General features: G+C 40.5%; 1 protein-coding gene across 11 annotated transcripts in view; it reads left to right on the top strand.

The window, feature by feature from the left end:
- ubr5 (ubiquitin protein ligase E3 component n-recognin 5) overlaps positions 1-24,135 on the top strand; it is a 50,967-nt gene that overhangs the window by 4,983 nt on the left and 21,849 nt on the right. For 9 of the 11 annotated variants that reach the window (XM_028579625.1, XM_028579635.1, XM_028579634.1 and 6 more), the window contains exons 2-29: positions 7,834-7,878; positions 8,014-8,095; positions 9,343-9,419; positions 10,946-11,065; positions 11,750-12,023; positions 12,307-12,466; positions 12,694-12,843; positions 13,633-13,844; positions 14,066-14,182; positions 14,364-14,474; positions 14,698-14,852; positions 15,194-15,311; positions 15,741-15,925; positions 16,686-16,795; positions 17,239-17,351; positions 17,526-17,672; positions 17,815-17,926; positions 18,046-18,200; positions 18,297-18,494; positions 18,748-18,958; positions 19,740-19,866; positions 20,011-20,162; positions 21,388-21,483; positions 22,520-22,643; positions 22,749-22,846; positions 23,106-23,263; positions 23,648-23,739; positions 23,879-24,025. In XM_028579625.1, coding sequence (XP_028435426.1) covers positions 7,834-7,878; positions 8,014-8,095; positions 9,343-9,419; positions 10,946-11,065; positions 11,750-12,023; positions 12,307-12,466; positions 12,694-12,843; positions 13,633-13,844; positions 14,066-14,182; positions 14,364-14,474; positions 14,698-14,852; positions 15,194-15,311; positions 15,741-15,925; positions 16,686-16,795; positions 17,239-17,351; positions 17,526-17,672; positions 17,815-17,926; positions 18,046-18,200; positions 18,297-18,494; positions 18,748-18,958; positions 19,740-19,866; positions 20,011-20,162; positions 21,388-21,483; positions 22,520-22,643; positions 22,749-22,846; positions 23,106-23,263; positions 23,648-23,739; positions 23,879-24,025 — 3,846 coding nt within the window. The remainder of the gene's footprint in view (positions 1-7,833; positions 7,879-8,013; positions 8,096-9,342; positions 9,420-10,945; positions 11,066-11,749; positions 12,024-12,306; positions 12,467-12,693; positions 12,844-13,632; positions 13,845-14,065; positions 14,183-14,363; positions 14,475-14,697; positions 14,853-15,193; positions 15,312-15,740; positions 15,926-16,685; positions 16,796-17,238; positions 17,352-17,525; positions 17,673-17,814; positions 17,927-18,045; positions 18,201-18,296; positions 18,495-18,747; positions 18,959-19,739; positions 19,867-20,010; positions 20,163-21,387; positions 21,484-22,519; positions 22,644-22,748; positions 22,847-23,105; positions 23,264-23,647; positions 23,740-23,878; positions 24,026-24,135) is intronic. The other 2 variants (XM_028579626.1, XM_028579633.1) reach the window with 2 other exon arrangements.

Below are 24,135 nucleotides of genomic sequence, written 5' to 3'. Positions count from 1 at the left end.
GGTGCTGGACAAGATGCACCTCATGGGAAGAGGCACAGCATGTTGCCAAGGAAAACATGCAAGGAGAGATCTCATTTCAGCCTTATGTCCCATAAGGCAGTGGTCTTCAACGTTTTTTTTTAAACCAAGGACTTCTTAACTGAAAGAGAGATGGACCCCTACTACTAATATTGTATAAAATTACTGTAAGTTGCATTTTAAACTGAGCCTACAATGACGTTTGGGCAGCCTAAAGACTTTTTTTTTTTTTTTTTTTTTTTTTTGTGCATAGAATACTAAGCTATTAAAACAATAATTGTTGGCACGATTTATAAATAATATTTTAATTCGCAACATAAATGTGGCACAGTGAATCCTTTGGGATGAACTGTATCTGTGGATGGATAACTTAGTTACTACCTTACATATAGGCAAGTAAGCCTATCAGTGGGGATTTATATTTGGTGATATGTTATTACTATGTACAGACTTTTTAATTTTTGAAAAAACTTTCAAAATTAACTATTTTGGAGGCCCCCCTGCAGTGACTCTGAGGACCCCCTAGGTGTCCCGGACCCCCTGTTGAAGATCTCATGCCATAAGGGATGAAGTGGAGTAGATAAGTTAAGTGGTTAAAGTTAGTAACATGATTGGGGAGTTTTGACTCCTCATAGTTAACGTAAAGTTATCGCCAGCTCACTCGTTGTAAATGCAAATGTTGTCTGCTGACTTGTTATCTAGTGTTAACAGTCTAACATTAGCTGACTGGTAACGTTAACAATAACGTTAACTAGCAAGCTTACCGACTTACTTCCATCCAAGTAAGGTGAAATCAGAGGCTGACGGTTCAGGCTCTGGCTCTGCTGTGCATTTCCCTGGTGTTTGCTTTCTTGATGTAACGTTAAAGTACAGCAGTATCCCACCACGGGACACCACTGCACGTCACTCTGACAGTCAATACTGGGGGTGACAGGTGTCTGATTTCACGGGTCTGTCTGTGTTTATGTGGTCAGGGAGGTTTATTAAGCACTGTGTGTGCTACACAGAACATGTAGTTAGTTTCATTTTCATTGTAGCCTAAGTTAGCACAGATTCTTTTTTTTTCTCAACTGTCGTCCCAAATTCATCCCAAAATGAATTTCTATCCTTCCTGATCCTATTTTCTTCCGCCCCAGGACAATGGGACGTCCTTTAGCTCAAGCCCTGGCACTATAGTAGTGAGGTGGCAGGAGATATTTTGGGTTGCAGAGGTTTCAGAAGTAAAAGTCCTATTCATTTTCTCCATGGACAATGTTAGGTTAGTGGCAGATAGGATGAAATTAAACACTCTGGGCTGAAAAAACATATTGTTTAATTGATAAAAAGGCAAGGAACATTGTTGTGATAAACATCCAATGACTGTATGTAAAATATTGATGTTCTAAAGATCTTTTAATAAATCTGGAAACACGATGTTTATCTTTCAGGATTCTTTTTTTTTTTTTTATCATTAAGGCAATGGGCAAGTGTTTAAAATATGCAACAACTCTGACTTGCCTCTCTTGCAGGTGTCTTTCCCCATTGCAATAGCCACTGATGCTCATGGGTACTAGGGATGGGCGATATGGTTGAAAACTGTATCACGATATAAGTTTTTCATATCGGTCGATATCGATAATTATTGATATTTTTTATGACCTATTTAAAATAAGGACCAGGAGAAAAATATATTAAATGTAAACATTTTTATTTAAAACTTAAGCCTGCTCTAATTATAATCCCCTCAATTATAAAAGCAGAAATGTCAACACAACCATGGAAAACATAATTAAAATGTAAACAGGTCTAAAATCACAATGAACACTTAACAATTATCTCTTAACATTAAGGTGCAAAATTTAGCGAATAAGTAAGAAATGCTTAATAAAGTGTCATAAAATAGTGCAAAGTGTTAGCTAAATATAAGAAACCTGAGAAGGAACTATTTTCTACAGGTTTAGTGCTAGGTTGGTAACTTGGCTTCTGGACAGTGCTCAGCACGTCTGCCTTCGTTATTTCTTTGTAGCGTTTAGTAAGGCGCTGATGCAGAGTACCTCTCCATGGTGGTCTGCTGCTTGTAGTGTTTAGTAAGGCGCTGATGCAGAGTACCTCTCCATGGCGGTCTGCTGCTTGTGCGGTGTAGCAGCTGCAGATGTTGTTGGACGTTGAAGGCGAATACGGCTGTGCTCGAAAGTGTGAGCGCGGCTAAAGTGGTAAAACAAGTTTATGGTATTACCAGTGTTGGTCTGACTACGGTCAGACTTATAAAATCCCCAGAACTGCCATACTGACTTTTCCTGTTTTATCAACAATTTCCTTGCTCGCTCCGGCACTCACTTTCCACTCCACGCCGGTTCTGTTATTGAAGAACACGAGACAGCGATGTGGCGCAACCAAACATGATACTGTTATATGATTGGCTGTTAGAGTGTCACTCCCCACGTTGCTAGGTTGCCAGAGAGTGAGGGCCTTTGTTCATGCAACCAAACTTGATTCACAACCTCTGGTTTCTTCTGATGAAGAAAAACAAGTTATTGAACGTTTTATCGACCGCATTTTCTATTGATATTGATTATGTGTCTATCGCGATACATATCGTTATCGTTTTATCGCCCAGCCCTAATGGGTACTGCAATTTTTGGAGGCATTTTAACAGTCTTAGGTAGTCTTGAGGTCTTGATCTCATTTAGGATCCTAGTGGCCTGAGGGTAAAAACTCCTAGCCTCCCAGTGCTGGCCTGGTCTATTCAGTACCTTCTTCCTGCCCTCAACAGTGAGAAAAGGCTGTTATCCAGGTGGTTGGCATCCTAAAGGCGTTTTTGCATTACATGGTACCTGCTTGACTCGCCTCGACTCTACTCGCATTTTTGGGTTTTCCATTATGAAATAAAGTCCCTGGTACCTGCCAACAGGTACTTTATTTAGAGTGTGTGTGTGTGTCGCGTCAGGTCACGACAGTTTCCTGCAGCGTTGCTATGACAACTAGCCACGCTCAGTACTAAATCTCTCATTTGAAGTGTCAATATGTCATATACCAATTTCTAATGTTTTTATTGTTTCTTTGTCCAAATATGTCAAACGTCTGGCATGGGCAAAGCCATGGGTGTTCCAAATAGCCCACTTCATGATGTGTTGATGAATAAATTAGTGGTCGACCGATATCGGGTTTTCAAAAAATATCGCTGATGCAATATTTAGAGAGCAGGGCGGCAGAAATCTAAATCTGTTTTTTGCATCTGATAAAATACAACAATTTAATAATAAATGAGACACAATTGCTGAACTTAAATTAACATTTATATATTTATATTATATGACTTAGGGTCAAATTGACCCGTTCTTAAATTTTTGTTTTATATCAGAAAATATGGGACGTCAAAATAAGAGCTGAAAATGTAAAGAAGAAAAATTTTACAATTTAAAATGATGGAAAAAAACAAGGTTGATGGGAAGCCCGCACAAGGGTTTAACACTGTTAAAGGAACACACCAACTTATTGGGAATTTAGCTTATTCACCGTAACCCCCAGAGTAAGACAAGTCGATACATACCCTTCTCTACTCCGTGCGTGCTGTAATGCTGTCTGACGGTTCCAGCATTAGCTTAGCCCAGCACAGATCCTGCAGGTAACTGGTTCCAACTAGCTACTGCTCCAAATTGTGACAAAAGTGACAAAATAACGCCAACATGTTCCTATTTACATGTTGTGATTTGTAGAGTCACAGCGTGTACAAAAAACAACGTAACATGAGACACAGCCGTCTTCTAACAGTAAACAAACCGGGAACTATATTAGTAGAGAATATAGTTCCCGGTTTGTTTACAGTTAGAAGACTGTTGTGTCTCATGTTGTTATTTTTTGTACACGCTGTGACTATAAATCACAACATGTAAATAGGAACATGTTGGCGTTATTTTGTCACTTATTTGGAGCAGTAGGATTGCTGGAACCATTCACCTGCATGTTCTGTGCTGGCCTGATGCCGCTGGAGCAGTCAGACAGCATTACAGCACGCACGGAGATGAGAAGGGTATGTATGACGTGTCTAACTCTGGGGGTTACGGTGAATAAGCTAAATTCCCCATAATTCGGCGTGTTCCTTTTTAAGTATGTGTTGTCTCTGTTTAGTCTGTTTAAATGTAGTGCTAACCCCATTCTACAGTAGCCACACTGACAAGCCTGCCTGCAGTTAATTGGCCTTGTGAGCGCAGGCATCAGGCGATTATCTCAAAATGGTATTAAACAGCCCCATTAATCAGTCAGCCGACTAATCGGTCTATCATTTAAATAAATGTATATTTAAAAAATTCTTAACACTACAATCTTGTTCTATTCAAAACTGTTATGTCTTAGATCGCAATGGCTAATGGCTTAATTTTGTCTCCGCTTGTATCCTTTGGCCTGTGTGGCAATTGAAATAGGTGTGACCAGCAGTGTTGCCACAGTTACTTTGAAAAAGTAACTTAGTTACTTTACAGATTACTTAATTTTAAAAGTAACAAAGTTAGATTACAAGTTACTTTATTAGTTACATGCTGCAGCTGGCGACAACACCCCTACAGCCTCAACATAAAAATGACAACCGGTTTACTGTGAGGTAGCTCGGCATTGCCAGTAGTAGGATCTGGTTTATTATGGCACGAAAGACAGCGAGTCAACCGTGTTTAAGGGCAGCATTTCCGCTACAACGTAGGCGTAACTGCCCGACCAACTTCTTCAACTCTCCACTTACTGGTTTTGCACCGAAGTCCAGCTTTTGTTGTTTGGGTGGTGGGGGACCTCCTCCTCTCTGCTTCGTTCCACCTGCTGGGACTTGCTCTGTAAGTTTGACTGCAGTGCTGCAACTCCAAATGGTGCTTCAGATTTGACGTAGTGTTTTTGTAGCTAGATAGCACTTTGTCGCCACCAGCACAGAGTGTACAACCAACCTTAATATTGCCGTCTTTAGCTGACACAAACTCAAAATAGTGACTGTATTTCCAGCTAGAAAACGCGAATCTCTCTCCTCTCTCCCATTGTTGTTTACATTTGTCGCTGCATGGTACACGTGAACTGTCGACAAGCTGAAAACGTGACTTGTCGCATACGTGACTTCACTCCCCGAGACGCAAGAAGAAAGCAAAAATATATATTTTTACTAAGGAAAATGACAAAAATAGTAACGCACAGGGACTTGGATAAGTAACTTTAATCTGATTACTGGTTTGGAAATAGTAACGCGTTAGATTACTCGTTACTGAAAAAAGTGGTCAGATTAGAGTAACGCGTTCCAAGTACGTGGCATCACTGGTGACCAGACACACACACACACACACACACACACACACACACAGACACTGTGTTGTCAACACAGAAAAAGCTAACCTTACCCTCAAAACTATAGTGGAAATTGCTCTTCAAAACGTCATCTTTCAATATGTGTTATTTTGCTTGTGTCTCTATCCTATGGTGTGCTGTTGGCATTTGACATTGGCCAAGATTTCTGGTCCAGGCAGCTGGTTGAAAGTGCAGATGTTTTTATGAAGATTTCTGAAGACCAGCTGACTGAAAGAAAAACAGCTTGCAGATTCAATACTAATGTTCTAACAATAGTAAATTAGTCAATTTCAGGATTTTAAAATGAACCAAAATTGCCATCCTTACCTCAGGTGCGTGAGGAAATTCCGGGTATTGCTGGGCGTTATGACCAAAATTTTGTATCGTGGTATTTTTTTTATGATTCTGGCGTTTTCACGGTATTTCTTTTGCATGACTGGGCCTTTTTATATAGGTTTATAGTGGCTTATTCTACTGTCATCATACATACATAGAATATAAAAACATTTTAATGTCCTATTTACTGAAAGCTTTGATTACTATAGGGTGTGATAATGATACAATACATGAAGGAATCAGAATGTATGAAATGGTGACAGAATGTAAACAATTCTTATGGCCCCATATCAAATCAAAATGTATTTGTATAGCGTTTTACAACAACCAGCAGGTATCCAAAGTGCTTCACATCTGGAACTAAGAATAGACAACATATCTTGCAATAAGAAGAATGAAACGTAGAAAAAAGTAAAATCATAAAAGGTTACACAGAAACAGGAAGAGGAAATTGTCACACCACTACTGTGTATTAAAAGCCATTCTAAACAGGTAGGTTTTGAGTTTAGACCTGAAAAGAGCAACATCTGTAATCGTGCAAATTTGTTAAAAAGCGAGCAGCAGCATTCTGCACAAGTTGAAGACGTGAGATGGAGGTTTGATTCAAACAAACGTAGAGAGCATTACAGTAATCCAACCTTGAACTAATAAAAGCATGGATCGTTTTTTCTAGATCATGCCCGTTAAGGAATGGCTTAACTTTAGCTAGTAGACGGAGCTGGAAAAAGCTCATTTTAACATTGCTGATTTGTTTGTCAAATTTTATGTTGCATTCAAAAGTAACCCCCAAATTCTGACCGCTGGCTTAAAATATGAAGCCAGTGCTCCCAAACTCAAAGATGGACCGTTTGTCGTGCCTGAAGTACTGAAGATGATAGTCCGTTTTATCTTCGTTAAAGTTTTGTGACAGCCACAACTTAATATCATTGATACAACTAAGCAGGGAGTCTAATGCGACACTGTCATTCGGTTTGATAGGCAAATAAATTTGCAAATCATCTGCATAACAGTGAAAAGATAAGTTGTGCTTTCCTATAATAGCCCCTAATGGCAATATATATATAAAGAAAGCATGATTGGGCCAAGAATTGAACCCTGGGGTACCCCACAAGAGAGAGGAGCAGTAGAAAAAAAAAAAAAAAAAAAAAAACTAAAAATAGATATATGCCAAAAACATTTACATTGCTTCCTTTTCAAACTATTTTAGAATGGTTGTGTAAGCACTACCTTGACCACAGGTCTATCGTAGAAAACGGGGGGTGCCATACATAGTGTACGTAGCTCCACTTCCAGCTTGCTTTGGTGTTGGTATAATGTTGGGATAGCAGTTTGGCTGAAGTATTTTCACTGGTCTTACTCTCTTGTCTGTAGCTGGACCATGGCCTTTCATTAGTTGATTGTTATCGCATTTGGTAATGTCGCTCCACCGCTTGAGGTGATCGAGTGAGGTTAATGCTAGAGCTGGGCGATCTGGAAAAAAATCTAATATCACAATATTTTTGACAAAATGCCTCAATGTCGATATTGTAGTGACTATTGATGCTTTCACAAAATATTAACGCATTGGGTTTTGATAATTTATCTCCAATAATGTGGATACAATGACTAAGTGGTTAAAGGCAAATAATAGAACAACTAGAACAGTCTGGTAAGTTCAGAAAATGACATCACTTTACTGTAATGCAGCCTTTTATCGATGTTTGATATAATAGCGATATATTGCCCAGCCCTACTTAATGCTAATTTGCTAGTGTTAGTTAGCATGACTTTACAATTATGTGTTAAAACTTTTGTTTGTGTCACAAATTGTTGAATGGTGTTTTACCTTGTTAAAGAGTTAGTTGTGGGTTACTAACTGTTGGGTTATAAAGTTTTAACCATGAGTGAGAAGAGTACGCAGTGATTAGGGGTCTCCTCTGAATTCACTCACCGCTTGCCCCGACCATAGCCACTCCCTGAGGCTGTGCACCTATGTGGCGATAGACGTATAGGAAATTAAAACGGGTATACTGGATGAAAAGGTATACCGCCCAGCACTGATTCTGGGTATCCCTTCATATACTGGGGAGTTTATCTACTTCTACACCATCGACTCCAGCACAGCATTTCTAAATTGCACAGGTTACATTAATCTGCACTAATTGGGTCTTACTTGCCTTAATATAGTCTCTATCTTCTTGTCAGGCTCCGTGAAGTCTCAGAGAAGCTCAACAAATACAGCTATAACAGGTAAGTTTGTGTCAACACTGTAACTGTAGGCTGCTTTGTTTAATTTTTTACAAATTGTTGTCAATAGAACCTTGTTTATTATCCTGTATATTGTCTCATTTGTCTCTGTGCTTTCCTTTGTCTTTTCCAATGCAGTCATCCACACCTTAGTCTGCTGGAGCAGGCTACTTTAAAACAATGTGTTGTCGGTCCAAACCATGCCGGTTTTCTCCTTGAGGTAATGCTTTAAGAAATTACATCACTAGCATTAATGACACACTTGGGGATCTAGAGTGTATGTTTATTATTTATTTATTGCCCACCAAAAAAAGTTCAGTATAACCAAACTGGGTCACTATTATCAGACGACCTCTGACTTTGCTATAATACAAAGTAATTTGCTTCTGTTTTACTTTATGGTTGTTTAGAAATTGGCACTGGATTTAATAGATTGGATGTGTACTGCAAACATCTTTCTCCTCAACAAAAGCGTGTAGTTGATCTTCTTTAAGGTAAAATATACTGTCTAGTTTGTTCAATACTGCCTCAATAGCCGCTCTGACAGGAAGTTCATCAGTTGCAGCCAAACCGTGCTCCTCTTTAAATGCTCTAAGCGATGTCACGTTTTTTAGGCTACATGTTTGTCACATACAGCAGACATCTCTTCACTATCTGCTAGCTGCCTGTCCCCTGAACACACTGTAAAAAAAAAACTAAAAAAACTGCAGTCTCTGTAGACAGCGCAGGCTCCATAAACGCCAACAAAAACAAACTGTGCCAACCTGCACCACCAAACACAACAGTGTTCCAGCCAATAACCGACAAGAAGGATTTGGTTGTGGGGGTTGGGGGTTAGTACGCTGAATGGAGGGAGAGGGGACGGGATGAGGAGGGGCGAGCTAGCCTCTGTTTGTTGGAAAATACTTTGAACGTCAACAAGAATTGCCATCACCCAACATCGCTTAGAGCACCTTTTAAAGTCATCGTCTCAAACACGACCCATATTTGATAAGCGATTTGTGATTGGCCTGTCAGATCTCAAGTTGCTGGACCAGACACATCTGCCGGTTCAAATAAAACATGAGCTCGCAGATTCGTCTGGTTCCCAGGCAAACCCCAAATAGGCTAATCCAGTCATAACAGGGCTATAAAAGAGACATGTAGTAATTGACCTGATGTTGGTCAAATGTTGTGCCTTTATACTTTGCAATGCAATTGTGCGTTAACAAACATAGTCTAATCTAATGGCACAGGGTTTGGTTTGGCTATAACATAAGTTATATTTATTTTAGTATACAGCACCTCTAAAATAAACTAAACTGATATGCATGTAGACTACCATAGTGTTTTGGCTTTATGTTTGGCTTGATTTGAATTCCTAATTTGATAAATTGCACTCACATTTACAATATGAGTTTTCCTACATTAAAAAGTTTTAATTTGTCAAATGTGGGACACTAAAAACCATGAATGCATCTATTTTAGGATGGGCGTGTGTGCAGAATCAGCTTCGCTGTCCAGCCTGATCGCCTGGAGCTCAGCAAACCGGATGGCAGCGATGGGTGAGAGACTTCTTTATGATGGGATCTGTCCCGGAAACTTTGGCACAGAGTTGGAAAACAGATTGCTTGTGAAGATGTCTAGTACAAGATGCCCTGAACATGCTCAGGCTTACTGATAGAGGTTGCTGTGATTTTGAAGTCGGCAATTCTGCCCCTTTTGGCCCAGTACGAAGCAGTTGGGCATGATTTCACTTGTAGAATAATACTCTGGCTCTTTGCTACAAACTGTCAGGACTGAAACATATATCTGAATACATCACAGGTCTATTCCCAAAAATTCCTCCAACAGACAGCTGTTGGACTGGGGGATGCTTTAGTGTTGTGCTTGTTATAAGTTATGTCTATTAGGTAAGTCTCACTACAGAGCTGTTTTTCAGAGAGTTGTTCCCCAAAGTTACATGCATTCCAGGGACATATTTTTGCTTTCCCAATATAAAATATTTTACTGCCTTTTTATTCTAATCTTGACACAAAACGACCAACAGCAAGACAGTCCCAAAATTGTTTGTAACTTTCTGAAAGCCATACTTTTACTAGCTGCTCTGTTTTGTGTTTGCTATGAGCATGTATTTTTGGTCAATGTCTCAATGATAGTTGTTGATATCCTGCCAGCAGAACCACTTGATTTAGGAGCTTTCAAGGCCACTCTAGCTGCTAAATATGCATGTGAATCAGGCTGTAAAAGGCTGAGGAGCTCCATTTATGAAACGTTTCTGCAGAACACATGTTTTGTTGCTGCAGACTTGCAAAAGAAGAGGAGATGGTTTCACATTGTAATAGCTTTTCAGTCAGCAATATTGTGGGCTGCTGGGAAGCCTATGGAAAAGAGTGTGTGTGGCCTGTTGGTCTTTTGGTTTGTCAGCTTACTGAACAAGGTCTAATATCCTCTGATTTTTCAGTTGTAACAAAAGTTACACGGGTTAGGTTGTATCAGCTTGTTGACTTGGCTGTCTGAATTTGCTGTTTTTCTGCATTGCATCTGAATCATTTAAATCTCTGTTTCTGTGTCCCATTGCCCTACATTACAATATGTTGTTGCTGATGTAATTGTGTTATTTTGTTGGACATCTAAATATCAGCTTGTTAAACGAAACATGGGCACAATTTAGTTCCCTTGCCACAGCAAAACACAATTTTTACAAATTCTACTGAACACATCAGTTAAGAATATTGAAGTAAAGTACTTTTGGTTAAACTCTGAAGGCATTCCATTAATAGAAATCTTGAAATAGGAGAAAGCAGTCGCAGCCCCAAAACCCCAAGAACTTTAAAAAAAGGAAAGTCTTGAACGAGGAACGAGTTGCAGCCAATTCTGATTCCCAAGGGTGTTGCCATGCTAGTCTCCAACATACCCCCTCCTGTTTCACTGTATAATATATAATTTAATAAAGAATCTTGAACCAAGGGGTATAATTTAACAAACCTTGGGTAAATTTAGTTTCTGTTAACCTAGGTAATAAGAGTCTTTTGGTCCTTTTGTGGGACTTCTGTAGGTTTGTAACTGATCTCCCATCTTTTGTTTCCAGTTCAAAGTTGAGCAGTGGTTCAGGGACAGGAAGGAGCTCCAGGCCAGGCAGGACTAGTGATCCGCCCTGGTTCCTGTCTGGCTCTGACACACTGGGCAGACTGGCAGGCAACACCCTTGGGTAAGTTCTGGCAGGGTTGACAGAGACAAATTGTCCTGTGGAAGCTTGGTGTTGAGAGCACAGATGCTGCAGCGGGTTAGGGGTGTATTCCCCACAGGGTTCTCAATTCTGAAGAGAGAACTTTAGGGTGCTGCAAAATGTAATGGATAAATGTCTCCACCACACGACATACATAGAAAAGCATGGCCATGTTCATTGAATCTGCTAAATTTGCAGTATGCAGTTTTCTTAGTGTTGTTGTTGACCACTGGAGAATTGAGTTTCTTCTCAAAATATAGTTGTTGTGGTTCCTGATATTGAAGTTGTGCAGGTAAACTTTCTAAACTTGCACTCTTACAAAGTGATAGTTTTAAATATCTGAAATTATGGTTAAAACATCCAAAATATGTCCATAATACATTAATTATACTACACCGAAGCTTTTTTTCTTTTCTTATAATGCCTAATTTAATTATGACAATTGCCAACAGTTAATTTCTTCCTTCCTGTAAATGCTGCTGATGTAAAACCTTACTCTGGACTGCCCTGTCTCTGCTGTCACAAAGGCTGAATCCCTTTGTACCCAGATGTGTGTGTGTGTGTGTGTGTGTGTGTGTGTGTGTGTGTGTGTTTGAGTGTGCTCTGTTAGTCAGCTGGTGTATTTGGCAGTTGTGTCTGACTATGGCCTTGCGCTGTATGTAACAGGAGTCGCTGGAGCTCTGGCGTAAATGGAGGCAGTGGAGGAGGTGGAAGTGGAGGAGGAGCAGGGGGAGGTGGAGCTGGAGGTGGCAGCAGTGGAGGAGGAGGGGGTGGAAGTGGAGGCGGAGGCACGTCGGGCAGGTCATCAACAGCAGCCCGTGATTCCCGTCGACAGACCAGGGTGATCCGTACAGGAAGGGATCGCGGCTCGGGCCTGCTAGGTAGCCAGCCTCAGCCCGTCATACCAGCGTCTGTCATCCCTGAAGAACTTATTACTCAGGTACAAACTTCTCCGCAGGAATATATCTTTTCTTTAAAAAAAGGAAATGCTACAAAAACGGTTTAACCTTTTTCGTACTGAAACAAATTGTACATTAAGCAGTTCACATTAATTAATAATACATTTATTTTATATGTGACTTTGAAAGGTACTCAAAGGCCCTTTACACAAAAACAGTAAAACAATACAAATATAACAATAAAACTAGCATGTACTTGCTAATCTGCAGTCACAAGTGAGTATGAATAAATGTGTTTTCTGCTTTGTTGTCTATTTCCCCAAGGCCCAGGTAGTCCTTCAGGGGAAGTCCAGGAGTGTGATCATTAGGGAACTCCAGAGGACCAACCTGGATGTCAACCTCGCCGTCAACAACCTGCTGAGCCGGGATGATGAAGATGGAGATGATGGAGACGACACAGCCAGCGAGTCCTACCTCCCTGGAGGTTTGTCAAACGAAACAAAGAAACCGAAAACAGAGTTTGGAGTTCAGGCTTAGTAGCATTTCAACATATTTTAATGCAAATAGGCTTGTGTGGAGGAGTAACACAGTATTCAAATGATTAAATTATGACCATTGTAATGGTCTAGACAGTATTTGCAAATGTCCTACAAATAATGTGTTTTTTATTGTCTTAAACCTTGCATCCTGTTGTGCCTTTGTCCCATGCAGAGGACCTGATGTCCCTGTTGGATGCAGACATTCACTCGGCTCATCCCAGTGTGATTATTGATGCTGATGCCATGTTCTCTGAGGACATCAGCTATTTTGGCTACCCCTCTTTTAGACGCTCATCGCTGTCTCGCCTGGGATCCTCCAGAGGTAACTCAACAACTCACTTCTGACTAGTAAAAGGAAGGCAGGGTGTTGGAGAGCCTTTGGTGACAACACTGGTGATGGCTTTTGTTGTGGGGATGGAGCTTTACTAGCTTATTAAAGAGAAGACAACACAGTTTTTTCAGTAAAAGTTTTGCCAGTTGCTTAACATTTGAATAAGCAGTTATCTAACGAGCACAGCATTTTTTTTTTTTTTGATAAATGACAACCGTAGGGCAAATGTAAAAAAAAGTATACATATTTTCCTCTTTGCTAAATGTATACTTGAGCCAGTATAGGTTTTACACAAATTCATGTTACAGGAAAGGGTTTTAGCTTGTTTGCTGGGGAAACCAGTCTGTTTAGCTTGATTTGTAATATTGGTGTTACAGGCTATAAATGTTTGGTGTTGTATACTGCATGGCTGTAGTACATTCTGTGAGCTCTCTGAGAAAGGCCCGCTAGGCCCACCTGTCTTAACAGGGACCCTTTTAAAGCAGTCTATTGTTAAAAAAAAAAAAAACGACCTAGTCCACTTTTAACCCATATGCATGCTTATTTTCTGTCTATCCACTTCCTCTTCTACCTTGCATTTTAACAGTTGAGCGTGCAAACTGACTCACCTACTAGTATAATTTAGACTCCCACTCGATCTTGAGTATTGCAATTTTGATTTGCATTACAGTGATTCTAAAGAATCTATCTTTCTTTCTCTATTCTTAAAACTATGTTAACGGGTCTTTCCCAGAGAGTGGCTTACTTCTATCCCACTGGTGTGACCTTATTGCATACCAGTTCTCCTTCTTCCCTTAGAGCGCGACTCCGAGCTGTTGCGTGAGCGTGAGTCTGTATTGAGGTTACGTGAGCGCCGGTGGCTGGATGGAGCCTCGTTCGACACCGAGCGAGGCTCCACCAGCCGCGAGGGCGAGCCCAGCTTGGACAAGAAAAGCATCCCGGTCCAGAGCCCTGTCTCCTTGGGAGAGGAGCTCCAGTGGTGGCCTGACAAGGTAGGAGGAGCACAAACGGAGCTCTTAACACAGAAATACAAACCTTTGCAATGACATTGCAAGTGGAGCTTCGATCTATTCTATTTCCTTTTGAAAATCTTGAGATGACTCTTCAATCTGATTGGAGCCCACTAGTGGCAAATTAAATTTTTTTTTGGAAAAATATAGAGGAAAGTTGTGCTTTACCTGTCATTTATTGAGATCTCTAATCTTCTTTCCAGGATGGTGTGAAGTTTGTAAGCATCGGAGCCATGTTCTCAGAGCTAGTGGCTGTCAGCTCCAAAGGAGAGCTCTATCAGTGGAAGTGGAGCGAACCTGAACCCTACAGGAATACACAGGTGGAGAATTCTACCTATGCGAATAAAATTGCAGAGAAACTGCTATATATGTATTTTTAGCAAAATACAATATGCATTTAATCTGTTATTGTAACACACTTAATGACTGGAAAGCACTGGTAGTTTATTACATGTTGGACACCTAATATTACTTAAGATTTTCTGTCATTTGTTCCATCAGAATCCTTCGGTTCATCACCCGCGTATATCTTTCCTGGGTCTGGCCAATGAGAAGATCACCTTATTGTCTGCCAATTGCATCAGAGCCACAGTAGCTACAGAGACAAATAAGGTATATTATGATTGTTGACATAAGGACATGTGTGCTCTGCTTTGTTCATGCAAATAGTACTCAACTACAGGATACGTTGTGTAACCATAAGATTATGATTGACTAAAGAAAAGATTATTTAGTTACTAATCAGCCAGCCTAACATTACAAATATTTTTTTGATGAATTGTTCATTAACTCAAGTGTGTGTGTGTGTGTGTGTGGGTGTGTGTGTGTGTAATAGGTGGCAACCTGGGTGGATGACACACTGAGCACAGTGGCCTCTAAGCTGGAGCACAGTGCTCAGGCCTTCTCTGAGCTGCAGGGGGAACGTATGGTGTCACTGCACTGCTGTGCACTCTACACTTGTGCACAGCTGGAGAATAGCCTCTACTGGTGGTAAGAACAAATGTTTTTCCATGAAATTACATTGAATGGAATTATATTATGTTTTAAAATAACAGTGGCTCCCAAATGTCATCATGACATTGTTATCCTGCTAAGTGTAGTGGGAGTGTTCATTAAAGTCATACACAAAACAGGTTATTACACATTTCTCTTTTACAGTGTTAGTGATGGGGAAACGTTATGTCATTGTGTTTTTATAAGGTTCTAAAACATGACATTTAGCAGGGGTTACAAAGTGATGTCTTTGTCAATTCAGTGAGAAGGGTATATGTCAGGGACGGGTATGAAAATCAGTAAAGTTTTGACACTTGATTGCTTGCATCGGTCTGCAGGGGTGTTGTGCCTTTTAGTCAACGGAAGAAGATGCTTGAAAAGGCCAGAGCCAAGAACAAAAAGCCAAAGTCCAGTGCTGGCATCTCCTCAATACCAAACATTACCGTGGGAACACAGGTAAGAATTTTGAATTTTCATTGTTAAAATGACTATATGAAACTTTTAATTGTTCATGAAACTATGTAATGTTTCATCTGATGATCATAAATGACCTGTAACAGCAAATGAGACTTAACGGTGAAGAGAACGCTATTTTTATATAGTTTTATTAATGCCTCTGCCCGGGTACAATTCTTTTCCTGCAAAGTCACAGAATGATTGACAGAAGCTAGACGCCGCTTCAGAGCACACATTCTGATGGGTAACAGATTTCGGCATAACACTGGAAAAGTTATTGTATCCAGCCAGGTAAAGGGTAGCAGGAGATTTCTTTATATAGGCCTAATTGTATTTAAAATTATTTTAGAAGTGATCTGTTGTAGTTATTGCTGATACTGGTATAAACTCAACATTAACCTAAAATAATTTTACCTGTTCCTTCCTTAGGTGTGCTTGAGGAATAACCCCCTCTACCATGCCGGTGCAGTGGCCTTTTCTGTCAATGCTGGCATTCCCAAAGTGGGCCTCCTGTTGGAGTCTGTCTGGAACATGAACGACAGTTGCAGGTTCCAGCTGCGCTCACCAGAGAGCCTCAAGAACCTGGAAAAGACCACTAAGACCCAGGATATCAAGTCAGTTGCATTTTATGTGATAAAAGCTGTCAATTTTTGTATATGAGTAGTCTTCCATGACTTCATTTCATTACAATTTTAGAAAGGGCTGGGTATTGCCACTAATTTCCCCATTTCAATTCGCAAGGTCCCAATTTGATTTTCGATATAGTACCAATTCAATTAGCGATATTTCAGTTACAATGCAAATTTTATGAGAACTAATGTCAATTGTACAAGGAACTCTCTAACCTTATTTAAAAAATTGTTTACATTAAGAATTGACTTCAACGCAGTTACATTAATGTAATTTTTTATTAAACATGAGCACACTATAGCAGTCAACACAATAAAGTGCAACTCTACAGACTACAGTTAGTGAGTATTAAGTGATCAGAATTTTTTTTTAGTTATTTTGCCCCTTCCCTGCTAGCATGACATGGTCAGTACCAATGGATGCCTTAAGTCGTGTTGTTTCATAAGATACCAATATCTTCACTCATCTTTAAAATGGAGCCCACTACAGCCTCTTAAAGACAATATTGTCGGCCGAGATCGCTAACATTCCTGCGCGTCTCTTGGGGTTAAAAGATCTATTGAGATTTTATGAATCCATATCGGATAATTCAAATGATCTATTTGAATCAGAAAATGTATTATTTTAAACCCAGCCCTACTTTAACCACATTTAGAAGACCTAGACTTTAGTCCCTTTGGTTACAGAATGTGGATCTGTGAGAATAAGTCACATTCATCTCACTAACTTGGTCTTAACCCATAGGACTGAAAGCAAGCCAGAGCTGGTGAAGACTGAGATGGGTCCTCCTCCCTCCCCAGCATCTACCTGCAGTGATACCTCTTCCATTGCTAGCAGTGCCTCACTGCCCTACAGTATGTCAGCTTCTCTCTTGCTATCTGTCCCTCTTAACCTCTAGCTCTCCAAACAACACTCAAACATCCTCTATCTCCCAGGCACAGAACCAATTTCTTCCTCACTCTATGCTCTCATTAGTCCTTTGACTTTGAAACAGATGGTGCACAGGCTTTCATCAGCAAGACCCCCCCCCCCCTCCCCGTCTGTTATTCTGTGAAAGAAGTGTGGTCGGCTCACAGTATATACTGTGGTGTATTTGGTTGCCTTTTTACCTCCTCTTATCATATGACTCATATACAGCTAGCTATCAGTGTTGATCATTTTCCCTAGTCTACACTAGTTTTCATCACCTGGTCAGCAGTGTATTTGTAATGTCCTAATCAGGAGTATGATGCCAAACCATTTGCAATCCTTTGATTGCAAATGAGGACTAAAAGTTAGTATGCCCTACTACTTGCAGAGCGAAGGCGTTCTACCCCGGCTCCCAAAGAGGAGGAGAAGGTGAATGAGGAGCAGTGGCCTCTCAGGGAGGTGGTGTTTGTGGAGGACGTTAAAAATGTCCCTGTGGGAAAGGTGGGTGCATTACATAGAAGATAACGTTCGCAAATGTATTAATATCTTGGATTAATAAGTAATGCAGGTGTTTGAGTCTCGGGCTACTCTCAGATCCTGCTATCAATCATGTGTCCCTGGTTTGTCATGGCATCTCTGTTTCACAACTTCTCACCTTTTTATACTATGTTCTAGGTGCTTAAAGTGGATGGCGCCTATGTTGCTGTGAAGTTTCCAGGGACATCAAGCAGCATGAGCAACCAGAGCACTGCTGCTCCCACTGACTCTGACCCATCATCACTGTTGCAGGACTGTAGGCTCCTCAGAATAGATGAGCTGCAGGTATGGATGTCAACTGATCCAATATCACTTGTCTTCATCTCAGTTTTTGGAGTTCAGTGTGAATATATCTCTGCAGGTGTGAGCTTCTTTGTCCTGACATTCAAGTATTTTCCTTTTGTCTCCTTCAATCTCTTCCTGACAGGTGGTCAAGACTGGTGGGACTCCTAAAGTTCCTGATTGTTTTCAGCGCACACCTAAAAAGCTCTGTATCCCAGAAAAGGCAGAGATTCTGGCCGTGAATGTTGACTCCAAAGGTGAGTCTTTGTCTGTTTTTCTATATGTCCCTGGGTACTTTATATACTTAATCAATATATTTATTTGGTATTTTGCTGTAATTTGTATTCCCAACCCTGAATATCTCTCCATCTTCCAGGAGTCCACGCAGTGCTGAAAACTGGTAACTGGGTGAGGTACTGTATCTTTGACCTGGCCACAGGCAAAGCTGAACAGGAGAATAACTTCCCAACCAGTAACCTGGCCTTCCTGGGCCAGAGTGAGCGCAATGTCGCCATCTTTACTGCAGGACAGGTAAGATAATTTCCCAAATAGGTGACACGTTTTTGCAGTTTTGCACATGCCTTTACAATATCCAAATGTTAAATGTCGAAATTGTTTTTCTTCCAGGAATCTCCCATCATTCTACGAGATGGAAATGGCACAATCTACCCTATGGCCAAAGACTGCATGGGTGGTATTCGAGATCCTGATTGGTTGGACCTGCCTCCTATAAACAGCCTGGGAATGGGGGTGCACTCTCTGGCCAATCTCCCCTCTAACTCCACAATTAAAAAGAAAGCTGCTATTATTATTATGGCTGTCGAGGTAAATGTGACCTTATAAATACAATGTAAAAAACAAATGAACAAGTAGATTAAGTATTTGTGTTTAGTGTCATTACGTGCCCTTGAAATGTAGTTCTCAGTTACATTGCAAAAAGGTTTTACTGTGGTGGTTTCTATCACGTTCCTACCCATTCATCTGTCTGAAAGAGCAAAAAGCAATAAGTCATAGTGAAACATCAGACATTCAAATGAGTGATGGTAATCAGTACTTACTCATTGTCTGTGTCTTTCAGAAACAGACGCTGATGCAGCATGTGCTGCGTTGTGACTATGAGGCATGTCGGCAGTACCTGGTGAACCTTGAGCAGGCTTTCTTGTTGGATCAGGGCAGCCAGGCCCTCGGAGCACTTCTGGATCATCGCTGTGATGGAAACCGCAACATCCTCCATGCCGCTGTCTCCGTCTGCTTCCCTGTTAGTAACAAGGAGACCAAAGAGGAAGAAGGTAAGCTGGTGCTTTAGACCAGGCCCACCTATTCATACCTGTCCAATACCTGGGCCAATTTAAAAAAATAAAAAAAAAATCTCACATTATTTTGGCTATTCTAATAATCAAATCTAATATGATCTATTTTAGCTGTATTAATAAACTACAACAAAGCCACCCTTTTTATACAGGCGGGAGCCCTCAAATTAAATCAATACATTAACAACAAACAGGTTCTCTAAAATTGTATGGGTGTGCCCGAAGCCAACATAAAACCGTAAAAGCAGGGAATTCTCAGTTAAAGAGATTTATTATAAAAAAGGGATATAAATCAGCACATACAACATGGGTTATTGTTAGGGTTGGGTACCTTTTTGCATCTGAACAAATACCTGGAATCTGTACCTGGAATTCGGTTCCGGTACCCAACGGTACTTTTTTCGGTACTTTCCCTCTGTAATTACAAAAAAAATATTTCCGTTGTAAAAATAATTCCAAACCTATTTACTTAGAACATTGTTATTTATTTAGAATATTTTACTCTCTCCTCCCAAACCCGTCCCTACAACCTATTAAATTGAGTAATTGTTCTGCTTTTTTTCTTGTATTTGTATATTATTCTATTTTAGCCTGTTTTATTTACATCAAGACCGTTTTTAATTGCTCTTTAATGTTTTATGTAAAGCACTTTCCTCTCAAAACACAATTCTAGTTTGGAGTCTGCTCCTGTATCCGTTTAGTTGCCTGTATCCCCAGGACTCTCTTTTCCATGCCAAGTGACCATGCTGTTTCATTTCAGAAGCTGAAAGGTCGGAGAGAAACACATTTGCAGAGCGACTATCGGCTGTGGAGGCAATTGCCAATGCCATCTCTGTGGTTTCAAGCAATAGTTCTGGGAATAGGACTGGCTCCTCCAGCAGCAGAGGGTAAATAAACAGTTCTTTTTTTTTTTTTTTTACACTACACAGAATTTATAAGGAAGAATAGTCTGTACAGTGTCATTTGGAGTACACAAGGCTGCCTATAACAATAAGAAAGGAATCTTTTTTTATTTTTTGTGCCGTCACCAGGCTTCGTCTGAGGGAGATGATGCGGAGGTCTCTAAGAGCAGCTGGTCTCGGCCGTCATGAGTCTGGCCCATCATCCAGTGACCACCAGGACCCTGTGTCACCACCCATTGCCCCTCCAAGCTGGGTCCCTGACCCCCCACCCATGGACCCTGGTCAGTGTAACTGTACAAGACTTTGTAATTAAGCCCTTTCGGACGGACAATATCACTGCAATTAAATGAGGCATCTGCTTTAGTTTGCCATAGTTGTCAGTGTGACAACTATGGCAGACTTTATCAGATAAGTCTCTGTGCGATCATGAATTTAACTCTCCTTCCTTGCCTTAATGAATGAATCTAAGACTTTGTGCTAATGTGTCTCTTAACCAGTGTTGGGGAGTAACGGAATACATGTAACGGCGTTACGTATTCAGAATACAAATTATGAGTAACTGTATTCCGTTAGTTACAATTTAAATAGTTGGTATTTAGAATACAGTTACATTGTTAAAATCAGTGGATTACATGACGATACTTCTCTGTTTCACGAGTTTATTCACTCTGAATAAATTAAGGCAACTTAATGCATTTTCCAGAAGTCCCGATATAAAATAGAAAAAAATAGCTATTTGCGTGATCAGTCACAATGGAGTCGGAATGGGCACGACAGAGCCAGGGCAGCAATAAGTTTCTATCTTGGAAATTCAAACAGCATTTCACATTAAAGAACGAACAGGGAGAATGAAATACAGCTAACTGTGCCGTGCAGCCTCTGCTTGCCAGCAATCGACCTCCTTTCAGCTCCAAATTACTCCACCTCCAACCTGAAGAAGCATCTTAAAGTAAGTTATTTTTTTAATTAGCCAAGGGTAGTCGTCTGCTGTAGTTTTACTGGTCACCTTGCTATTTTAACATTGACGTGCGACTTTACATTCTCCTATACGTATACGTGCTGATTTACTAGCTCCAGAGCCGTTTAAAGACTGACTAGCCCCGTTTGACATGCTAACTAACGTTAGCTAAAATTAGCTCATGGTAGCTTAGACCGCGGTTAGATTTTTGTAGTATGTAGTTCGGGACTACCAATACAATAATCTATCTGCTTGTTCAGGTACACATTCAGCTGGTTGGAATAAAAAGAACACACCATTATAGGCCTGTTTAGTAAGCTGGATGTGATGGTCGCATTCCTACACTTATAAAACGCAATTCAATGTGGAAGTAATCCTGAAGTAATCAAAGTATTCAGAATACGTTACTCAGATTGAGTAACGGAATACGTTACAAATTACATTTGTGGGCATGTATTCTGTAACGAAACACGTTTTGAAAGTATCCTTTCCAACACTGCTCTTAACTGAAGTGAAATCTACAAAAACTGTTTTTATTTTATTAACAGATGGTGACATTGACTTCATTCTAGCACCAGCTGTGGGTTCACTTACCACTGCCTCCACTGGGACTAGCCAGGGACCCAGCACCTCCACCATACCAGGTACATGACATATTTGTCATAGAGCAGTTTCACCACAACCCACAATTCATTTAAATTTTTCCAGCTGTGAGCAACTCTTCTATTGTGCATTGCATTGTGAGAGAATAGTGTGCACGGCACACTCATAAATCCACCGTATGCAGTATATATTGTGTCTGGTTTGAGTATACTTAATTTTGTGATGTATGTAGTGTGAACACGCATAATAAAAACCTGCTTAGAATCATAAGTAGTATGTAGTACGGATTAAGGACGCGGGAATGTTTTCACTGCTAACTAATAGGGCTGGGATGATATGCTTTTGTCCCGATTTTCATTCTTTCACGATACACGGGTGCCGGTTCGATTTGCATTGCTATTTTCATTTATTGTGATTCGATAGTACTGAGTATTGTGATTTTCTTTTCCTTTTTTAACAAAAACAAAGTTGAATAATACACTTCTAGAGACAATATATCATGAGACATTTCTACTAGTCTGACATTTATTCATTTGTAAAGAAGTATATAACATGGATTTTCTGCATTTTCTGCTTTCGATCTGTTTTGCTGGAAACTGATAAGATTAGTCGTTGTTTGCAGTACCGTATGAACTGAAAATATTTAGGTGGATCATTGGTTAAAAAAAAAAAGAAATCACGATTCCGGAGGAAATAAATCGTCGAAAGGAAACAAATCACAATACATTGGATTTTTTCCCCCACCCCTACTAACTGCTATTGTTATTTGTCTTTTGACTAGGATATGTTAAAATTGCATTGATCTTGTATCGGTTATAATTTAGACGGGCTGTTTTTAAAATGGTGTTATAAAGTACATGCTAAGATAATATCGTAGAGATGCCGAAAGAAGGGTTGAAGTTGCAAGGTTATTTTTTCTTATGACATTCTGGTCTTTTCAGTATACATTATCACTTTGGTACCAGTGTAGATTAGTCCATCAGCTGTATACTGTATTCTTGTGTATTCCAACTCTGTGGTCAAACGTGTTAGGCATCTCTAATGGATCGTCCTCCGTGTCGTCCTCCATGTGTGCAGGGCCGTCCACTGAGCCATCTGTGGTCGAATCTAAAGACAGGAAGGCAAACGCCCACCTTATCCTGAAGCTGATGTGTGACAGTGTTGTTCTGAGGCCACACCTCCGGGAGCTGCTCTCTGCCAAGTAAGAGTCTCTATTTCTATATCATCGTGCATTTTGTTTGTCCTGCTTTATCTGCTAGTCTTTGTTCATTTTGCCAATCTAATTGTTGTTGCTGTTGTTTGACAGGGATGCCCGTGGAATGACCCCATTCATGCTGGCAGTCAGTGGGAGAGCCTACCCGGCAGCCATCACTGTTCTGGAGGCTGCGCAGAAAATGGCCAAGGGTAAGTTAATAAGTCATCTTTCTGATTTCTGTTGTGAACTGGTTTGTCATTTGAAGGGGGACTGTTAATGATGATGTTCTAGAGGGCACGGACCTCTCCAGTCACCTCTCTGTCAGATCCGCACAATTTATGCTGAATTGTCAATTTCACAAATATTAATTGTGCTATATGTGGTTGAGCTGCCCTGCTTACAGCAGCAAACTACATGTTGTTACTGGCATTCCTCCGTTTTGATATCTTCCTCAAATGTCTAACACAGTGGGTGACCCAGGCATTACAGAGAAGGAGGATGCAGATTCTGTGTTCATGGAAATGATTTGCCCCTCGGGGACCAACCCAGATGATTCGCCCCTCTATGTTCTCTGCTGCAACGACACCTGCAGTTTCACTTGGACTGGAGCTGAGCACATTAACCAGGTCAGCCCTAGAGGATATCATTACACTGGAATTTAGAGGAAAAGCGCACTCATCAGAAAAAGTGACGTGTTGTAGATCACTCAAGCAGCATTCATCAGCGTCTATTAGGGATTATCATTTTAATGTTTAAAAGACAGTTATTTAACGGATAACTTGATTAGCTTAAAAACACAACAGAGAAACATTAAGATTATTTATTTAATTACTTAACTTGCCATGCCAACTTCGGTAGCTTCAGGGAGTGCTCCTTTTTTTCACTGCACAAGTGGAACCTTACTGCTTTTGGAGACAGTGCTTGTAAGCTCTTGTTAAGCTCTTTAATATATAATGTTCAGTTTAAAGGTGGAACACTGGTATTTTTCATCACAATGACTTTGCGTTTAGGATATCTTTGAGTGTCGGACCTGTGGTTTGCTCGAGTCCCTCTGCTGCTGCACTGAGTGTGCAAGGGTGTGTCACAAAGGACATGACTGCAAGTAAGTCCCAATTTTGAGTATGGCCTTATAGTATTTACTCTCTGTAAAGGTTTTCGTCTTTCTTACCATTGCTTTTTATCACCTGTATTCCACACTAGATTGTCTGAATGATCATTAATTTGCTTCTGTTTTTTCCCAGGCTGAAGAGGACCTCTCCCACAGCATACTGTGACTGCTGGGAGAAATGTAAGTGTAAAACGCTGATCGCCGGTCAGAAGGCTGCTCGCTTGGATCTGCTTTACAGGTTACTCACAACCACCAACCTGGTCACAACACCAAACAGCAGGTAAGACCCCGGCCATGTTCGCTGTACTGGCCTTTAGCTCCACTTCACCTAGAGTAGCGTTCTATCTTTTGTGCCTTATTATAATTGGCGAGTATCTGGGCTTTTCTGGC

Source organism: Perca flavescens, chromosome 6 (assembly GCF_004354835.1).
Source record: "Perca flavescens isolate YP-PL-M2 chromosome 6, PFLA_1.0, whole genome shotgun sequence".
NCBI classification, from domain to species: domain Eukaryota; kingdom Metazoa; phylum Chordata; class Actinopteri; order Perciformes; family Percidae; genus Perca; species Perca flavescens.
This window is presented reverse-complemented; position numbering and strand designations above follow the sequence as displayed.